The sequence below is a fragment of the Crocuta crocuta genome, unplaced genomic scaffold (assembly GCF_008692635.1).
Source record: "Crocuta crocuta isolate KB4526 unplaced genomic scaffold, BGI_CrCroc_1.0 scaffold7, whole genome shotgun sequence".
Lineage (NCBI taxonomy): Eukaryota > Metazoa > Chordata > Mammalia > Carnivora > Hyaenidae > Crocuta > Crocuta crocuta.
This window is the reverse complement of record NW_027531904.1, coordinates 1,391,749-1,412,344: the sequence shown is the minus strand read 5'-3', so window position 1 is coordinate 1,412,344 and position 20,596 is coordinate 1,391,749. Positions and strand designations below refer to the sequence as shown.

The 20,596-nt window shown below is 48.7% G+C and overlaps 1 protein-coding gene across 1 annotated transcript in view; it reads left to right on the top strand.

Moving 5' to 3' along the window:
• SLCO3A1 (solute carrier organic anion transporter family member 3A1) overlaps positions 1 to 20,596 on the top strand; it is a 244,776-nt gene that overhangs the window by 157,131 nt on the left and 67,049 nt on the right. Inside the window, exons 2-3 of the mRNA XM_077774251.1 lie at positions 6,613 to 6,711; positions 16,673 to 16,936. Coding sequence (XP_077630377.1) covers positions 6,613 to 6,711; positions 16,673 to 16,936 — 363 coding nt within the window. The remainder of the gene's footprint in view (positions 1 to 6,612; positions 6,712 to 16,672; positions 16,937 to 20,596) is intronic.

The following is a 20,596-nucleotide window of genomic DNA, read 5'->3' as shown; positions in this document are numbered from 1 at the left end:
ACTTAGTGGCTTAAAATAACACACATTTACGATCTTCCCACTCTAGAGGTCAGAAGCCCACAAGGAGTTTCTCTGAGCTAAAATCAAGGTGTCAGCAGGGCTGTCATCTTCTGGGGCTTCCTCTCTGGAAGGGAGAATCCATTTCTTGCCTTTTCCAGCTTCTAGAGGAGGCCCGTGTTCCTGGGCTCATGACCCCATCTTCCATCTTCAAAGCCAGCAGTGGCCAGTCATGTCCTATCTCATCTCCTCTGAATCTTCTTTCTTCTTTCACATTTAAAGGACTCTCCTGATTGGGTCCTTGTAATCCCTTTATCTTGAAGTCAACTGTTCCATCTGTCGCCTTAATTCTCTTTTGTCCTTTAAGGTAGCAGTCATGGGTTCTAGAGATTAGGATGTGGACATCTTTGGGGGCCTTTAGTCTGCTTCCCACACAGCTTGGCGGCACATCAATCAGCGTGCTAGTGTTACGTCCAGGACGTGGTGCCGCGCGAGGTCTTTTGGGTCCGCTGTTTGGCACCACCCCTGACACTGCATGGTAGGTTGGTCCATTGATGGCCTTTCTCCCATGACACACACTCCACAGAACAGCAGGGATTCTGTTTTGTTCACTACGGCATCCCAGCTGCTTCCACAATGCCTGGCACCTAGTGGTACCGTTATGTATTTAGAATGACTAAGAATGCAACGTTGAAATTCTCTCCATTAGACCTCATGAAGATAAAAAGCTTCTGCACGGCAAAGGAAACAATCCACAAAACTAATAGGCAACCCACGGAATAGGAGAAGATAGCCACAAGGGACATATCAGATTNTTGTAGCAACATGGATAGAACTCAAGGGTATTATGCTGAGCGAAATAAGTCAGGCAGAGAAGGACAGATACCATATGTTTGTACTCATATGTGAATCAGAAGAAACTTAACAGAGGACCATGGGGGAGGGAGAGGGGGGAAAACTAGTTAAGGAAAGGGAGGGAGGCAAACCATAATAGGCTCTTGAATACTGAGAACAAACTAAGGGCTGATGGGATGTGGGAGAGGGTGAGGGGGTGATGTGCATGAAGGAGGGCACTTGTTGGGATGAGCACTTGGTGTTATATGGAAACCAACTTGACAATAAACTATAAAAGAAAACAAAAGCACTAAAAAAAAATTCTCTCCATTAAAGCAGCAAGCCTCTTGAGAGCCAAATCTGTGGCTCATTCATCTGCTCCTCCCCAACATCCAAAGGCACCCAGTGCTAATCTGGAGATGGGGTGGCCAGTTTACACCAGAGGTTACCAGACTTTCTTCACTCTGCCCTTCGTATCCCAATTATACTTTTCACAGAGCGCTGAGTCTGAAAGACATATCTAGCTGTTTTGTTTATCAACCAAGTTAGGTTCAAACTGCTTAATAAATGTCTGAAAAAATGATACACACATATCAAAAGAAAAAATGTTTTTATTTTAATTGTAAATAAATATAGCCACTTAATAATGAGGTGTGTGTTTCTGCAGGGGATGATGGCCCAGTTTTGCACACCTTGGGTGTAGATTGGCCTCCCCCAGCCTCAGTTCCTATTGCACATTGATTTCCGCACAAAATTTGCTTTCCATCACAACAACTAAAGAAGACCCAGGTCACAAAGATACAAGGTGGTTGAAAAGAATGTATGTAGCTTGATCCAGCATTGAATCCATCAGGTACCTTGAGCGAGTAGTTTCATGTGTAGCACCTAACAGATGTCAGCTATTGTTGGGTTTCCCTCAAAAACTTAAAATATCTGGGGCGCCAGGATGGCTCAGTCAGTTAAGCATCCAGCTTTGGTTTCGGCCCAGATCACGATCTCGACGTCTGTGAGATCGAGCCTCGTGTCAAGCTTTGTGCTGACCGTGCAGAGCCTGCTTGGGATTCCCTCTCTTCCTCTCTCTCCAAATAAATAAACTTTAAGAAAAAACAACCTTAAAATATCTTGTGGTGCCCCTGTGAGTTCATTGTGGTACTACCTGCCTCCCCAGGTTCCGCGGCACACAGTTTGGGAACTGCAGATTTACACTAATCCGATTTACAGAGGGGACCTGTGTTCGGACCAGGGTGCTGGAGCTAGATCCCCACAGAGGACATCCCATTCCCTCTGGGCCTTTGCTCAGTCTTCACGTGCCTAGGAAGCCAGGTGATCACCAGGACGTGCTGGCAGAGGAGGGGACTCTGAGCGGCCAGTCGGTCTACGCCCTGGTGTAGCTCAAGATGGTAGCTGCTTCCCAGTAGGAACCCTCTCTGGGGCCTGGTGTGCTCCCGGCGCCAGCCCCCCTCCCCTGCTGGTGGCTTTAGGAGACAGGCATGGAGGGTGGTAATACTTTGGAAAGAGGCCTGAGGACCCACATGTAATTCATTGTAATAGAAGAGACGCAGGCATCCTCTATTTAGCTTTCAGTCAGACGCTGTTCTAAGAGCTTTACAAATAAGCGAAACATTAAATCCTTGGCACAGTCCTATGAAATGGGTCTAATATCGTTCCCATTGTACAGAAGAAAAGGGTGAGGCACAGGGAAGTTCAGTATACCTTGCCCAAGGTTCGCAAAGCTCGGAAGTGGTGGAGCTAGGTTTTAAATGCAGGGGGGCCATGACTCTCTTCCTGAACTGCCTCTAATGTCATTTTCCCCTTTGCGTGTGGGGGAAAGCTGGCTTGTGATCCGGCTGTGTGGCTTTCCGAGCTTTGGGTTGGGAGTGAGGTGTGAAACCTCTCTGAGATTGTTTCTTCTTCTGTGAAACAGGCACAGTGGATTACCTGAGTCATTGAAAAGGCTACAGGAGATTATAGGTGTAAATGGCTCCAGGTAGTAGGGTGGAATGGGCCCTTCACCTTTAGCAGCTTTTCTGTGACTCAGTTTCTCTTCCTCTCCCCTATCGCCCCTCCCCTCCAGTGTTGGTGACTCTGGCAGGCAGCAGGAGGCAGCACTGAGCCATGAAGCACGTCCTCTCCTGTCCTGAGGCAGTTCCTGTTCAACACAGGGATTGTGGAGTTTAGCACTGGACAGTCTTTTCCCTGTCCATTTGGGCAGAACATTTCAGGTGGTTTCATTAATAAGAATAAAATCGCAACCTAGAATGATGAATCGAAAGGAGAGCAAGAAAGCGCATTCAGAAGTACCCATCTGTGAGATCCTAGCCCGCCTCATGCCCTCTCTGGGGAACAGCATTCCCATAAAGACCCAGGGTTGTGCTCTGCGATGCTGCCTTGATTTGTCTTGTTAGCCTAAGATATTACTGAAGTGGAAAAGGGGTGTTTCCTGATGCGTAAAGACACCCCCCACCCCGCCACCGCCCGCATCACTGCTGGATTCTTCCATGGAAAATATTCAAGAACTTGTATTGGAAGTTTCCTCGACATCTCTCTGAGGAGGAGCTGCTTAGAAGATGTGTCCAGAGGTTTTAGCTGAGTGGGGGGGAAATGCCCTTCGTACAAAAATACATGTGTTCAGGGCAGCTGTGTGGCTCAGTCAGCTAAGTTTCACACTCTTGATCTCAGTTCAGGTCATGATCTTGCAGTTCGTGAGTTTGAGTCCCACATCAAGCTCTGAGCTGATGATGCAAAGCATACTTGGGATTCTCTCTATCTCTCCTTCTGCCCCTCTCCCACTCTCTCTCTCTCAAAATAAACATCAAAAAAATTTTAATACATGTGTTCTCTATCTTCCAATTGTTTTTTTTGGAATTGGGTCCTATCAGGTTTCTCTGGCATTGTGGGAAGACTCCATCCTGTGGAAATGGAAAGCCACAGCTGCGCTTGGGCAGCTCCATGAGTTAAGCATCCGACTTCGGCTCAGGTCATGATCTCACCGCTCGTGGGTTCGAGCCCCGCGTCGGGCTCTGTGCTGACAGCTCAGAGCCTGGAGCCTGCTTCGGATTCTTGTCTCCCTCTCTCTCTGCCCTTCCTCTACTCACACTCTATCTCTCTCTCAAAAATGAATAAATGTTAAAAAAATTAATTAATTAAAAAATAGAAAATGGAAAGCCACAATCCCAACGGCTTGGAAACCCTCGTCCTTGAGTGGAGGTCTTGGCTGATGGAGAGGATGCCTCGGTGCATGGTGTCTCCGCAGGAAGCCTGTGCCCACTGGAGCTGCCAGAATGGATGACTGGCCTGTGGGGGGCTCCCGTGGGCAGCCGAGCTTCAGGGATGCCCCTTCTTCTGTGTTAAAGCTTGCCACGAGGGCAGGAGGCCTGGGACCTGGGGTCCTCAGCTGTTCCGTGAAGACTGACCCATCCGAACTCTCCACTGCCCCCAAGTGGGGGGTGAGAATAACAGAATAGTCTCCACAGCCTCTTCAGCACATCCGTTGTTTCTTCCAATGATACTCACAGCTTAGTCCTTTGACCTATTAAGTGTTAGCTGTAATTTTCATTGCTCAATCGCTAGGGGAGGCGTCGGTGGTTATTACATTGGTTGGGGGTTCCATTTAACGGGCATGAGAGAAGGCGTTATCCCAAGTGGTAGTGCGGTGTCTGGGGGGCTCAGAGGGTCTGCTAGGATATCAGCGGTGAGCCACGTGGGTAGTTGCAGCGCCCTTGACAGGAGAATTGTGTTGCTGTCTCCTGTGTCCCTTCCTTTTGGAACTACCTGAGCAGATGGTTTGCTCGCTGAGCTATCTTTTAGCGTACCAGTGACTGACCAGCGGCTCGCTTCTGCCTACAGCCTGGAGGGGAGGATGTCGCTCTTGCATTGGACACCCCCCTGTCCATGCCTCCACACCTGCCCCCTGGGGCTTTCTCCACATCTCTCCCTGCTTCACTTTCCTCCAGGGAATGGGCCAAGAATAGCTCTGGTCCCTAATTCTTTCCTGCTAATGAGAGCCTCCTCCCCCCCCCCAATTCTAGCCCATATCTAAAAGATGCCCATATTCTAGACTTTTCCAATAATATTCCCAAATGTTCTCAACTTTCTCCACTTGTTTATCTTAATCTAAGTTGTGACAAATCAGAACCAGTGCACTAATAAGGTGACTCTTGATCCTCTCAAGATTGTTATAAACAGGAGTAGCTGTGAAATTGGGGGGTCTCTGGCTGGCTTCGGGAGAGGGTATTTTGAGACTCTAGAACTTCTATTTGAGACTCTAGAACTTCTAGATTGCTCCATATCACAGAGTAGGATTTCACCGAGAATGGAGTTAGCCCCATTTCCATGATATAAACCGTTCTCTTTTCATTCCTTCCTTTACCAAACAACATCCCCTTCTAAGCTGTCTTCAAGTGATTGCTTTGGGGTCTGGATTTCTGTCTATAAATGGGGAAGATGTGGCTTCCTTTGCCAAGTATGTATAAACCAGATGAGCTCCTGCCTATAGTGTATGTTTTCTCTCCATCTCTAAGACAGTGAGCTCTGGAAGGCTAGGTTCTTAACTGTTTGGTTCAATGCTGAATCTTCATTCTTCCAACTACTGCTTGGCTCTTAGAAGGAGCTTGATAAATATTGAGTGCATGAATGAATATTTGAGTGGTTGCATGAAACCCTTGGAACCCATGACATCACCAGGAGAAATCAGGATGAGTTAGTCTACCCCTGTGAGCAGACCACAGGTGCTCTCCACTGAGCTCAGGTTCTCTTTGATTGAATTCACCCCCAACCTTGCTCTTCATGTGTCCACGTGGACCTGTTAGCACCCATCTTTCAGGCTATCTGCTTGGGTTGGATCAAGCCACGTATTGCTTGTCTCCAGAGCCAACCAACTTCTTGAAGGAAAGGCCACTTTTTCACTCCTATTATTATTCTCAGGGCCTTGGGAACTGTCATTGCTGGGAGAATGTTCTACGAAACTGCAATTTAGTTGAATAGATACAGCCTGTGGGTTTTCGTCTGGGCTTGGTACTTCTCCCAGAATGAATAAAAAGGTTTGTGCAAAATCCCCGGTTCCATCTCCATCAGATACTTAAGTTCATGTCTAGTACTGTCTTCTCAAGTCCTATGGAAAAGCTCGAATCCTGAAAAACTATTACAACAATAGATAATAACTCCAAAATATGGAGAGGAAGCTGCAAAATTAAAATTAATACATCTAATTAAATGTTCTCAAAGCGTACCGTAATGTCAGCTCTGTTTTTTGCAAAATTTAATGCCCATAAACATTTTATTACATTTGAAAATAATTTGTGGTTTTGCCTTTTCTCACTTCCCAACAATTCCTGAATTTGTACAGTGAGTGCTGAGAAATCTTAGCCAACCGTAAATTAAATGAATTACATAAAGCCAAATAAATGTGAAAGCAAAATTATGGAAGTCCTTTCAAAAATGTTTATGACAGAAACAATTTAATGACAGACGTGGGTGTGTTTTAATTTGGTTGATACAGTGTGGGAGGGAGTTGTCTAAAAGTAAGTGCTATCAGGACCCACGAATATTTCAGAGCAACCTACCAAAAACCAGAGAACTCTTGCATAACACAGCTCCGGTACTGGGATTTTTTTTTTTTTTACTAATTCCTATAATGTCATTTGTGTAATCAGATTTCCCATCTGATCAATGTGAAATAATATCCTTGACCTTGACTCTTTTGGTCATTGGATGCTTTTTTTTTTTCTTTCTTTTTTTTTTTTTTTTTTTTGTAAATCTAATCTTTGTTTCATCTTCTTTCAGGAATCCTGTTCACGATGCTGGTATTTGGACCAGCCTGTGGATTTATCCTGGGCTCTTTCTGTACCAAAATCTATGTGGATGCAGTCTTCATTGACACAAGTAAGGAGTGTATCTCTACTTTTTACCACCACCTGGGAGTGTGCACTCCATCATAAGGGAGCCTTCAACCTTTGGGTTCTAAAACCTTCCTACTAAGGGGCAGGCTCCATGCATGGAGCTCTAGCTGCTGGCCCGGCAGAGGTCGAAGGAAAGAGCTTGAGGATTGGCGTCTACCCACAGGCTGAGTAATCCCTGGAGTTGATCTTCCTCCTCAAATCTGGATCTTCCTCGTCTGTAAATTAAGGGTGACAATAATTATATCTGCCTTGTGAGGCTACTGTAAGAATTAAATGAGAGGACAGAGGTGGAAACATCTGGCATTTTCTCCCCAAATGCTGGTCCATTAACGTATTTGAGAACCCTACTTTCTCCATGTGCTCTGGAAATGCAAGTGGACCCATGAGGTCAGTGAGACAGAAGATGTGAAACTTCTTTCTGTAAGACAGTGTTGTGGTGGCCTTTATGAGGAAACAAGCTGTACCTCAACACCGTTTCAAGCAACACTTACGTGTTCCTAGCAGGAAGAGCAAGGGATTTTTCAGTTTGCTCCGCACCCCCCACCCCAAACCCTCAGCACACTTTGATCTGACAGTGGGTTAGTTAAGATAAACTAGGTTGTACAGGAGTAACACACAGTTCCCAAATGTTAAGTGATTTTATTTATGTATTTATTTATGTAAAAAGTGTTTGTTTATTTTTGAGAGAGCACAAGTGGGAGAGGGGCAGAGAGAGAGGGAGACACAGAATCAAAAGCAGGCTCCAGGCTCTACACTGTCTGCGCTGAGCCCAACACGGGGCTCGAACTCACAGACTGTGAGATTATGACGTGCGCCAAAGTCCATCGCTTAACTGATTGTGCCACCCCTTAAGAGATTTTATGCAACCGAAATTTATTTATTGGGCACACTGCACACCCAGTGCAGGCTGGCAGTGTTGGGGAGGATGAGACTCAGCTCATCAGGGTCGCTCCAGGACCTGTCTCATGGAAGTTTTATCCCACCCCAGCCTGCACAGTTTCCCAGGCAGGAAACCAGGCTGTGGCGAGTCACGTACTTCAAGGTCTTGAAACTTCTCCTTATATTTCAATGGCCAGAGCAAGTCATGTGGTACATTAGTCTTCTTGTGCTGTGTAGCAGATTACCCCAGACCTAGTGACCCCAAACAACAGACCATTATCCTGTTAACAGTTCATTTCTGTGGGTCTGGAATCCAGGAGCAGGTTGGGTGGTTCTGATTCGGAGTTTCCCACGAGGCTGCAGTCAGGATGTTGACATGGTCTCCAGTCATCTCAGAGTTCAGCTGGGGGAGGTTCCGCCTGTAAGTTCACTTCCAAGGCTGTTGGCAGGCCTTGGAGGCTGTTGTGAGGCCTTCAGGCTCACATCCATGGGTCTCTCTACAGGGCTCCCTCATCAGAGTCCCCCCAGAGCAAACAACCCAAAAGACGGTGAGAGGGAGTGGCAAGGTCAGAGCCACGGTCTGTTTGTAATCTCCTCTCAGGAGTGACAAGTCATTGCTTCTGCATTCCGGGGGGTTGAAAGCAAGCCACTGGTTCTAACTGACACGCAGGGGAAAGGACGTGAATACCAGGAGTAAGATCATTGGAGGCCATCTTGGACACTACCTACCACATGTGGTCAGAACTCGGCTAGGAGCCCAGAACAGTGCACTCTATTTCTGTGCGGTTCAGCGAGCAGAGAAGCCATGTTTCCTTTCTCGCAGAGAACGGAGTACAGGAAGCCATTCCAACTTCTCCTCCTCATACCAATCTATTGTCAGGATCAATAAGAGCTCAGTTCCTGGCTTCTCACTCCATCATCTCTTGGCAGTGCTAAATTTACTAATTCACCCCAAAGAAATAATGTGGTTTTAAATCCAGTCAAGTTGCTTTGTGATTCACTCCATTAATCCCACTGATATATTTACTTGTAGCTAATGATGTTACAAATTTCCAAGTGGGGAGGGGGAAAAGGGATCAAATGCAGCTTTATTTACTTATTCTTTTAAGGTGCTGAGTTTATTCAGGAGGTGGTTGGGTGCTGCTGTTTGCAGCAGTTGGTTGACCCTTTGAACCCCACTCCTAGCAAGCCCGACGAGAGGAAGCCTGGTCAGAGAAATAACTCGTGGTGGGAGTTGGCTGCCATTTTGATTGCGTGGATGAAAAAGCTTCCACCACTGTGGTAAAGGCAGCACAAGATAGGAATTGCCAAAGAGGATAAGGGGAGTGGATTGCACACCCTGTGCAATGGGGAAGCCTGCCTAGAAGGAGGGGCCACGTGGCCAAGAAGCATATTCTGCCCTCTGTGTGTAGACAGTGGTCCTTTAGATGAAGGCAAGTGGGTTACCAGAATCTCTGAGCCAGAAAGGATGTCAGACCATTCTGTTCCAACCCTTTCATTGTACAAATGAGGAACCTGAGGCCTAAAGGGGGACAGGGATGTACCCAGTCCAAGTGATGTATCTGTATAAAACCCATGTCTTCGGAGCAAGGGAGGCTCTCTGCTGGGAACGAAATAGCATCTCTTCTCTGTGCCTGGAATGACCAAGGGATGGACCTTCCATTCATTCATGGTTCTCCTTGGTGTGCCGTACAGGCCTTTGCTCAGGCTGTACCTCAGCCTGGAGTCCTGCCCGCAGGCTCCGGCAACATCTGTCCTCATTCTCCAGGCCGGTGTGAAGTGACGTCATCCATGGTTCTGGGCTCACTGGCAGTTTGAAGCCTCCCCGGATATAAGACAGATGGGCGCATTTCTAGTCCAGCTGGGCATCTTGCTGATGGCAGCCTCCCCCCACCCCACCCCCATGAGTTAATAGCATAAGTCCCATCCAGCGTGTCTGTAAGAAAGAGAGGGACGCACTGTGAGTCACCACCATCTTTTGTTTGCATCCTTTGCTAAGGGCTCTGGGGGCGCTGAGGCTGCTCTTTACCAGTAGAGGGCGGAAGAACATAACTTATTCTATTGGAGAGCAAGCCCCAATTCTATAGTTGCCAGCAATTTTGATGATTTCTAATCTTGTGACTAAAACTTGTTGTTCTCTCTGGAGCAGATTTGGGCCGTATTTTGAGAATGGGGGTCTTAATTCTTTAGGGATGAACCTGTTCTATTTTTTCTTCACCAGTGAAGACAGAGCCTCTCTTGAGGGCTATCCAAATGGAAGCATGAATGTAAAGGGCCAGACCCACACAACCATGGGTTTCTGAAACCCCAGCTGAGAGCCGGGCAGGGGACTGGGGAAAGCAGTGGTCTAGAACTTGTGAGGAGGTGGGCAAGCCAGAGGCTGTCATGCGGCAGTTGGAGGAGAGAGCATGCCCTCCGTGCAGCCTGGCCACAGCTCAGGAGACAGGGTGGAAAGGGAGAGAGCAGTGAGGGAGGCGGCTTGCAGTCTGTGTGGAGGGGAGGTGTTTGGTTGTAGGAACAGGCCACCTGCGGGGTGGAGAGACCCCGTGGACAGGTCTCCAGGAGGGCTCTGATGGCCACGTTGAGACACCAGGCTCCCTTTGCCCCTCTTCTTAAGAAAAGGTGCCTCTTCTGACAGCCCACGGAATGAAGGATGCTGTCTCCAGAATTGCTTTTTTTTTTTAATTTTTTTTTAATGTTTTATTTATTTCTAGGAGAGAGAGAGAGAGAGAGAGAGAGAGAGAGAGAGAGAGAGAGAGAGAGAGAGAGAGAGAGAGAGAGAGAGAGAGAGAGAGAGAGAGAGAGAGAGAGAGAGAGAGAGAGAGAGAGAGAGAGAGAGAGAGAGAGAGAGAGAGAGAGAGAGAGAGAGAGAGACAGCGTGAGCAGGGGAGGGTCAGAGAGAGAGGGAGACACGGAATCTGAAGCAGGCTCCCAGCTCCGAGCTGTCAGCACAGAGCCCGACGCAGGGCTCGAACCCATGAACCGCGAGATCATGACCTAAGCGAAAGTCGGACGCTTAACCGACTAAGCCACCCAGGCGCCCCTCCAGAATTGCTTTTGTAGGATGTCTTTTCATTTGTAATTTTTAAAAATGTTTGTTTATTTTTGAGTGAGAGACAGAGCATGAGCAGGGAAGGGGCAGAGAGAGAGGGAGACACAGAATCTGAAGCAGGCTCCCAGCTCCGAGCTGTCAGCACAGAGCCCGACGCAGGGCTCAAACTCACGAACTGTGAGATCATGACCTGAGCTGAAGTCAGACACTTAACCGACTGAGCCAGCCAGGCGCCCCATGTAGAATGTCTTTTCAAAGTGAAACCAGTTGAGAACCGAACCTAGAAAAAAGGAGGAGTTGGTAACAGAGTGCACCATCTCTTAACAGTGGGCTTCGCAAAGGAAGATTGATAATGGCAGCCATGAACTGACCTCTAATGAAGGCTGTATGTATACATGGCCTCATCTGAACCTCAGAACATTCCCATTGGAAGGTGGGTCCTGCTGTTACCCCACTTAACAGATGAGGTTCTCACGCAGTGATGATGACTTCTGAGCTCCACTGCTGCAGTCAGACCTCCATTTAAATCTCAGCTCTGTCACTTCCAAGCTGTGTGATCCTGAGGGCCTTTCTCCTCATGGGTCTGTGCATGGGTGACAAGAGTTAATCATGCACAGCATGTAGCACAGAGCCTGGTGTATACCAAGCACACAGTAAGCGAGAGGTTAACTCATGTCCTCAGCTAGCAGGATTCAGACCCCAGGCTTCTGACTCCAAACTGGGCAGCTAGTGTCCCTGGAATGTCTCCAGGACTTTTGCGTGAAGGCTGCCCCCTTCCGTGGACAAAGACCTCGCTGAGATGACCTAACCTGGTCAGCACATCCGTACAGACCCATCCGAAGGGGTGCACCAGCTGGTCCCCTACGACTGCGTGGTGTTTGCAGCTGGAATAAGATGTGTCCGTATGTTTGCTTCGTGAAAAAGGTCAACCAGCCCAGAGCCTCCCACTCTGCCACTCTAGAGCTAGCTGCTGGATTCGTCAGATTCCTTCATGTTAGACTAATTAGCTCAACAGCTGGGATCCTGAACATTCGATGCCGCCCTCTACCCTCAGTGCCTCTCTGTCTCCAGTTCCTAATTTGGTCTGTAACTTAATGATACTCTTGGAATGCTTGAGTCCCACAGCAAAAGCTTCACAAAATAGGTTAGACACGTAGGTAAATGGACTGGGAACAAAAGAAAAAAACTGCTCAGAGAGCCACAGTGTCACTTACCCATCAGCGTGGCCCAAGAGTAAGAAGGCAGTGTCCCAAATTTGCTTTGATCTGCTCTTCTCACAGTCTCGGATATCCTCAGGGACTGGTTTGGGTGTTTGGTTCATTTTAAACTGGTTTGAATCTGTTCCCAGTAATTGTTCTCTCCTACCTACAGTGGTAGCCATTCTCTGAAGTGGGAGAAAATCTCAGCCCCATATGTTTACATGACCTTCAACAGAGGAAGCAAACAGCCGCCAAAAGCTTGCTCAGCCTACCCAATGAAACCACGAAAAACACTCCAAATGTTGGATTCCAGGACACGGCAGGGTTAGAAAAATGGCTCTCGTAAAGCAGAAATCCTTCACGCCTATAGGCAGCTAGGCAAAGGCAGGCCTGGACTGTGCTGATCTCACGGTGGGTAGACATCTCTGCCAGGGCGATGCTTTGCTTCACTTATTCCATGCCTGGAATAACCAAGGGGCTGATGATGCCTGGGTAGAGCTTAGCCAGTCTGCTCCGAGTACCCTGAGGATGCCATGTCTTTGCTCGGGCTGTTAGCCAAGCCTGGGATACTGTCCCCACCCCATTCTTTCCAATGCCTTTCGTTTTCTTTTATGTTTCCAGTTTCATTGGCAATTAGATATATCAAGTGAGACAGATGGGTGCTTCTTGGTTTTGTGCTGGGTATCTTACTGACCACAGTCTTCCAGAAAACACTGACCCTGCTGTACACTTTTTAAGATCAAGGTACTACAGGAGTAACTGGGTGGCTCAGTCAGTTAAACATCCAGCTCTTCATTTCAGCATAGGTCATGATCTCACCGTTTGTGAGATCGAGCCCTGCGTTAGGATCTATGCTGACAGCATGGAGCCTGCTTGGGATTCCCTCTCTCTCTCTCTCTCTCTCTCTCTCTCTCTCGCTCTCGCTCTCGCTCTCTCTCTCCTTCCTCTCTCCCTCTCTCTCCCTCTCTCAAAATAAGTAAACTTAAAGAATAAAAGAAGAAGAAAATAAGATCAAGATACTACATGGGGCCAAATTGAAAGAAAAGTAAAGAGGCTTTCACCCCATTGCCCACCCACACCTAAAACAATACTTTCACTATTTCAAGCCTGCCCAGGATCACTGTTCTTTAAGAGCATGAATTTTTATGCCCTAAGCCTTTTGTACTAGTCAGGGTAGGCTTGGTTCTGCTGTGGTAACAAACACCTCCAAAATCTCAGTCGCTTAGAATAACACTGAAGGTTTGTTTCTCACTCTTGCTGTATATACTGCACGTTTGCTCATTGTAACCTCTTGGGTACCATCTCAGGAGGGGCTTCCGTGCTTCCATGATCAGGCAGGGCAAAAGAGCATGGCAAGTCAGACACCAGCTCACCAGTGGCTCTCCATGGAAGGGACACGTGTCCCGTGTGCACATTTCAATGGCAGAATTCAGTGGTGCGTGGCCACGCCCAAGTTCACCCTAAGGGAGATGTGATCCTCCTGTTCTCGGAAGAGGAGATCGGAATGAGGATCTCTGTGACCTCGCCCACCCCATTCTTTGCCAGCCAACACGGGCAAGTCTCCCTCAGCTCTGGTAACACTAGCATCTGCTGACCCGTGATGACTGGCAGGCAGGTGAGGGGGTGGATTTTCTCCGTCCTTTCTGAGGAGGTGCCTCAGCAAAGACTTCTCACAGACTGGGTTCCAGTGTGAGTTGTCTTCCTGTGAACCCCGAAAATTGGGACTGAAACTCCACCTCCTAAGCCACCCTGTACCTGAGGGCAGTTCCTTGTTTCCCTGCCCAGTGCTTCAGTTAGTTGAGATGGAGAGGGAGGGAAATCAGTACTTCCTAAAATGGTCAACTGTGATTTTCCTAGATCTATGAAACCCTGCCCCCTCACCACACCTTCCTGCAGCCCCCGCCCCCTCTCCTGGCGCAGGTAACAGGCAGGCCTTGGTCTGACATGTGTCACGTGCTCTCTCCTCTCTTACAAATTATGAGCAAACACTGGCTTTCTGTGCACATGCATATACCTCCAGGGAGCGAGTTGACATATTCGCATAAACATCCGCCTCCCAACCACAGCCCCTCTCCCTGGGATGTTTCCTCACACATAGAAGAGACTCACTAACTTCTGAACTAAAATATGACTCTCTACGTGCTACTAATTTTGTTCCCGCAAACAACTGCCAGGATTTCTCTCTCTCTCTGCTGGCTCACATCTGCCAGCTCTCAATTCCCTCTTTATGGAGCCCATTGACAATGGAGGGAGATACCCGGACTCCCTTCCACATCTTCTGTTTTCATTCACTGCTTGGCAGCTGGTGAAGAGACACTGTTAAGTGACTGGTGAAAACATTCCTGCCTATACCAGAGGCAATCTTACTTCCTTTTCTCTTCTCTTGTTTGCATAAAGATCCTTTGAAGATCACCTTGGGTTTCCTCTTGCCTATTGAAAGCATTCCCATACTTTTAAAAAAATCTGTTTCAGGGGCACCTGGGTGGCTCAGTTGGTTGAGTGTTTGACTTCAGGTCATGATTTTCTGGTTTACAAGTTTGAGTTGCGCATCAGGCTCTGGGCTGACAGCTCAGAGCCTGGAGCCTGCTTTGGATTCTGTGTGTGTGTGTGTGTGTGTGTGTGTGTGTCTGCTCCTCCCCCAACTCGTGCTCTCTCTCTCAAAAATAAAAAATAAAGTTTCTTGAAATTCTCATTCCTGCAAATATACACGTACAAGGAGAAATAATAGGAGCTGCCGTTACAAAGAGCCCACTGTGTGTCACATGATTCCTGCTCCTTACCTCTATTCCTTGCAAGCCGTCTAGGTGGATGTCAGCTTTATTTTGCACATGATCAAACGAAGGTTCAGAGAGGGTAAGTAGCTTGCCCAGCCTCACGTGCTAGTGAGTAGCAGAGCCGTGACTCAACCCGAAGCCTGCTAAGCTTATCCCCTTCTCTTCTCTGACGTGCAGCTACGCAAAAGCATCTGATCCAGTGTAATGCCCTAGGGACAGCTGCTCGGTTGATGTCAAGGCCTTCAGAACAGAGACGACTGCTGTCCTAAAGGCCAGCTTACCACCTGCTGGCAAAGTTGGTGGTCTTAGGCCCATTGCACAAAGCGTAGGAATTAATCATCCGCTCAGGGAGCCCAAAACAAAGCCTCCTACAGCCCTGAGGGGCCATGTAGCAAGTGATAAGGAGCATGGTCCTTGGCATCTGGATGCCTGTGTTCCAGTGTTGAACTCTGTGGACTTGGGCAGAGTACCTTAACTTTCTAAGCCTCAATGTTCATATCTGTATAAAATTGGGATCATAAAAGACTCTACCTTGTAGGGTTGTGGGGAGGGTTGACCAGAACAGTTAAGAATACACTCCGTATAGAGCCCCTGGGTGGCTTAGTTGGTTAGGCATCCGGCTCTTGATTTTGGCTCAGGTCATGATCTCACCATTTGTGAGTTTGAGCCCTGCATCGGGCTCTGAGCTGATAGCACAGAGCCTGCTTGGGATTCTCTTTCTCCCTCTCTCTCTGCCCCTCCTCCATGTGTGATCTCTCTCTCTCTCTTTCTCAAAATAAATACACATTAAAAATATATATATATACATATATACTCTGCATACTGCCTGGTGCAGAGTAAACCCTCGGTAAATGATGGCTGGGATTTTCATTAGCAGTAGCCGATGAGTCTTCAGGGAGAGAGTTTTACAAATGGCGAAGTACTCATCCGGCGTCTGTGGTCATTTCTCTTCCCAAGCCTGTCCACCCATCTGTTAGCTCTATATGCCATGCCCCTGTCTCCCAAGAATTTCCTTCTGTGCTCCAGAAGCATGGTATTATCACCAAAGCAACATTTCTGAGCAGCTCGTCTGGGAGTGCTCTATGAAAAGCAGTTGTAGAGAAAGACAAAAAAAAAAATCTACCAAGGGGTGAGCTATAGTTTGTCTTCATGACTTCAGCTGGAAAATCACAGAAGCAGTAGCACAGACAACCATAGCACATGCACACTGCCTTAAAGCATTAAGCTGGCTGCAAAGCTCTCTAATAAAGGACTGCCCCAAGCCACAGGCCACCACCAAGATTTGAATTAACCTATCCATTGGCAGTTCAGAAACAGGACCCTGGCCATAAATAATGGGCTAAGACTGTTGAAATGCCCAAGCACATTGCCAGGGACTGTGCTGAGCACTTTATATCTGGGGTGGTTCATTTCATCTTCCCCACAAACTCCTTGTCATAGTCAACCTGCAGGTCAGCCAGCGAGGCACCGAGAGTTCAAATCCCCAGCCTGGGCTTCCTGCCGTGAGAAGCGGCAGGGTTTCACTCCAGGTGTCCTGGCTCTTGATTTCATCCCATGCCACCCCTTGTGATCTGGGAACCCGATTTAAGATGGGGGCTGGGGTGTGGAATGGCATGTCACACGAGCTGCCGCTTGAGGGGTCCTAGAGAGTAGACACTGTGTGGAAATATACCCTTAAATGGCAAATGCTTCAAATGCTTCCATACCTTTGTGCATTCTCCCGCTCACCTTGGCCGCGCTGCCAAGCCAGTCAGCCCCAGCCTTAATTCACAGGGTGTCTGGCTTCTCACTGTTTTTGTTTGGACTGATAGAAACACAGAGGAGACAAGAAAATTAAGGAGGGAAAGCAATCAGCCTTCAGCTTCGGGAGAAACAGAAGCACTGGTGTGGAACAAAGGGCTTCTTTGCTCGGCATCCGGTCCCCCCAAAACCCCCAGGCCATTTCCAGAGCCCTCTCCTGTCTGTGCCGCTGACTTCAAAGCTCAGCCAGATCCTGGCCATGCTGCAGCCCCCCGTCCTCACTGCTTTTTCTCGTTGCAGGTAACCTGGACATCACCCCAGACGACCCCCGCTGGATTGGAGCCTGGTGGGGCGGCTTTCTGCTCTGTGGTGCCTTACTGTTCTTCTCTTCCCTCTTGATGTTCGGGTTTCCACAGTCTCTGCCCCCGCACTCAGACCCTGCCATGGAGAGCGAGCAGGCCATGCTCCCTGAAAGAGAATACGAGAGACCCAAGCCCAGCAACGGGGTCCTGAGGCACCCCCTGGAGCCGGACAGCAGTGCTTCCTGCTTTCAGCAGCTGAAAGGTAGCGGTGCCTTGAATGTGGCGGGGGAGGTGCCAGAGTGATGGGGTTGGGTAGGCCGTTGGTGGAAAGATTCACTCTCAGGACTGGGTGCTGGGGGACTCAAGGTTCACTATATTTGTTCCCATGGTTTGCCTTCTCTGGTCCAGCGCTTCACTTTAGCCCTGAGAATCAATGGCCTGGTGCTTCAAAAAACCAGTGTAACTGCCACTTAGCAAAGGGGCAGCAGACCAGTCTCCCCAGTGGAGACCCCAGGGGTCATCATAGCACCTGCTCCATCATAAACAGAAATGTCCATTGGAAGAAGGTTCTAGATCTCTCATGGCACCCTCAGACTCCTTCAGGCTGCCGGGTATAAGTGCATTGGAGTGGGAAAGGACTTTGGAAGCAGGGCTTCCTTTGCCTGCAATAGACATTCTTCAAAAGCCACGTCCGAAGTGCATTTCCTTTGCTCCATCCACTCCATGAAAGATGTGTTCCTCCGGAAAGAAGTTATTAACTCCGTCTTAATAACAGAGTCACACTTGAGAACACGGCGAAACTCTCCTGGTTGTTTTTAAAAGAAAAAGAATATGCATCTCTTCTGACAGAAGGGCGAGACACACGCGCTGATGTGGAATGAGAATGAGAAGCAGCCCCCCGCCCTCGCCCCGCCCCCCTGGTCGTTTCCACGTTTGGTAGATTCTCTTCAAGGCAAGTGTGCTGCCTTGACACAAGCCGCTTGGTGTCCGTGGCGGCCCCCTCCCCACTGCCAGGTCTGCGCAGGGACCCTTAAGTCACAGGACCCCTTCATGGGGTTCCCTGGAGAACCTGCTGGGTTTTTGAAGCAGGCAGGATGGAGGCTGGGGCACTCCTTGGTGAGGCAGGGCCGGGAGGAAGGTGGAAGGTCGCCTCTTTGCAGGGGCCCATCAGCATCGGTGGTCAGTTTAGAAATTGGGTGACAGTCGGGGCACCTGGGTGGCTCAGTTGGTTGAGCATCCAACTTGGGCTCAGGTCGCGATCTCATGGTTGGTGGGTCCAAGCCCCATGTCCTGGCTCCCTGCTGTCAGCTCAGAGCCTAGAGCCTGCTTCGGATTCTGTGTCTCTCCCTCTCTCTCTACCCCTTTCCCCGCTTGCACATTCTCTCTCTCTCTCTCTGTAATAGACATTAAAACAAAATTTAAAAAGAAAAAGGAAATTGGGTTTCCAAGCTTTACCGAGCTTTTGTATAACGAAGCGCGCCTTCTCTGAAGATGCTTGAGAGCCACGGGGAGGAGCTGAGGCCGCCCTCTGCCCAGGCCCCTGCTCCGCTCTTCACTAGAGCTGGGACAATTAACTTCTCCACGCTTCATTTCCACAAGTATACAGTTCTAACAGCATTCCTAAGTGACAGTGTGACCGGCAGAATTAAAGCACTGCCTGCAGAAGAACGTTTCCTAGTGCCTGTTCATTAGAGATTGGAAGAATGTGTGTTAATTCCCAGATGAGACTAATTAATAACCTAACGTGATGTCTGAATCCATGTTCTGGAATTGTTTCCACCCAAGGAGAAATTAGGAATTGCCCAAAGAAGGTCTTAAAAGCCAACACTCTGAGTTCCAGAATCCATAGGTAGATGAGAAGGCCACCTACCTTGGGTCCTCAGAGGGTGCCTTGACTTGGACCCCCAAGAAGTCTTCATAGAAGAGTCCCCCTCCCCCACTACCAAACAGCTGGTTAGAGGGTGTTGCCTACTGTTCCCCTAATGGCTCAGACAGCCACACAGAATATCCCAGTAACCAGAGACACAGAAATAAACAGGGCTGACACGAGTGACCTTGCAGAGGTCATCCTGGACAGACCGAGCAGTGGCAGCCTTTATGGGTCTTTCCTTGCCCCAGGGTGATTGATTGCAAGAGCTCTGATGACAAGGGCTGCACCAGTAATCTCTTACCTTTAATCTCCAGGGGTGCAAAGATGAAAAGTACATGCCATCAAAGGACTCACCATCCAGCCTAGGGACAGACCAGCCAGCCAGCAGAGGCAGCCTAACATGGAAAGGACCATAGTAGTGGGCAGCAGAGGTGGCTATGGAAATATAACGGACGGGCAGGGGAGAGCCCGCCTCCCGGGTCAAAGGCTGAGGGATGTCACGTCTTCAGAATTCTTGGGTTATGATCCAGTTGCTCATTAACTCCGTTTGTTCAATTTAGTCCGCATGTATTGAGACCCTACTAGGCTCCAGGGACACCGTGGTAACCCAGGAAACCTCTGTTCAGGAGCTGGCATCGTAGTAGCGGGAGGCACGCAAAAGTCAAGAGTTCAAGCAACGGCCGGGTGAGCGTTGGACGTGCCATGGCTGAGCTGTCCAGTATGTAGTTGAATAGACAGGTCTGAGACTCATTCTAGGCCATAGTGATCACAAGTTGTGCCCTGTGTATCCACGGGCTCCACTTATGATAATTAATGCTTTTTAATTTAGAATCAGCAGTTCCCAGAGGCAGTAGGTCTGTTAATGGACCTAAAGAATGTCAGGAAAGGGAAAGCAGCGTGTCTAGAAGAATCCCCAGGAGCCAGGATTCAGGAACGTGAGCTATTAGGCTAATAAACAAATTTTACGTGCACAGCACATAGACGGGGGGCCATGGTGGTTTACATCCATCACATTTCCACGTGAGACAATGTTTCAGCCACATGGACATTTCTGCCAAAGCACCACGTGGTGTCAGCCAGTGCTCCCAAACTCTTGATCCCATTTGCAGCCTTGAAAGTCCCCGGAGTCTCCAGGAAGCATGCTGCACGTTTATGGGTACAGATAAGCTAAGTGGCATCACGCGTGGAGGAATTAACGTTGCTCTAAAAATATATGTGTTGCAGCTCCACATCTGTTTCATTTGAGCTTGCAAATGGGTTTCTTCAGCCATCCGTCCATCCGTGTGCCCTGTCATGCCTCGCAGATAAGGAAGGCCTCTGAGAAGAGCTGGCATCAGGCCAGGAGCACCCTCTCCAGCTTCTCTCCTGGGACTGCAACAGTCTCCCTGCTCCTGGGAGAGCCGTGAGGCTGCTCCTCTGGGTTCACACTCAGCTCAGCCAAAACTTCCTGATCATGCAACCTTGGCCATGTTGCTTTAGCTCCCCTTAGCTTTTCACCTAGGGTGTCTGGCTGATACTTCACTTATTCCTGTTTATAGATGAGGAAACCAAGCTCCAGGGATATAGGAGTTCAGGCCTGTGGTTCACTCTTCAGGGCGCTCTCCCCGCCCCCCTCCCCACCCCAAAGTGGGCTTTACTGAGGGTCTCCTTGCAACAAAGTTGTCCATCTTCGGGTTTGCAACTCTGATAAGAAGAGGAGAGACAGAGGGACACCTGGGTGGCTCAGTCGGTTAAGTGTACGACTTCGGCTCAGGTCATGATCTCACAGTTCATGGGTTCGAGCCCCGCATCAGGCTCTGGGCTGAATCTTTGCTCAGAGCCTGGAGCCTGCTTTGGATTCTGTGTCTCCTCTCTCTGCCCCTCTTCCTCTCACACTCTGTCTCTCAAAAATAAATGTAAAAAAAAAAATTTTTTTTAAAGAAGAGGAGAGACAGAAAGCCCAGGGTGGTGATCTAGAACTGTGTAGAGAAGCTCTTGCTCCTTGCACAGCCCAGAAGCCCCCAGCTTGTACTGACTGTCACATAACTGCTTGACAAAGCAGGCAGCAGGCAA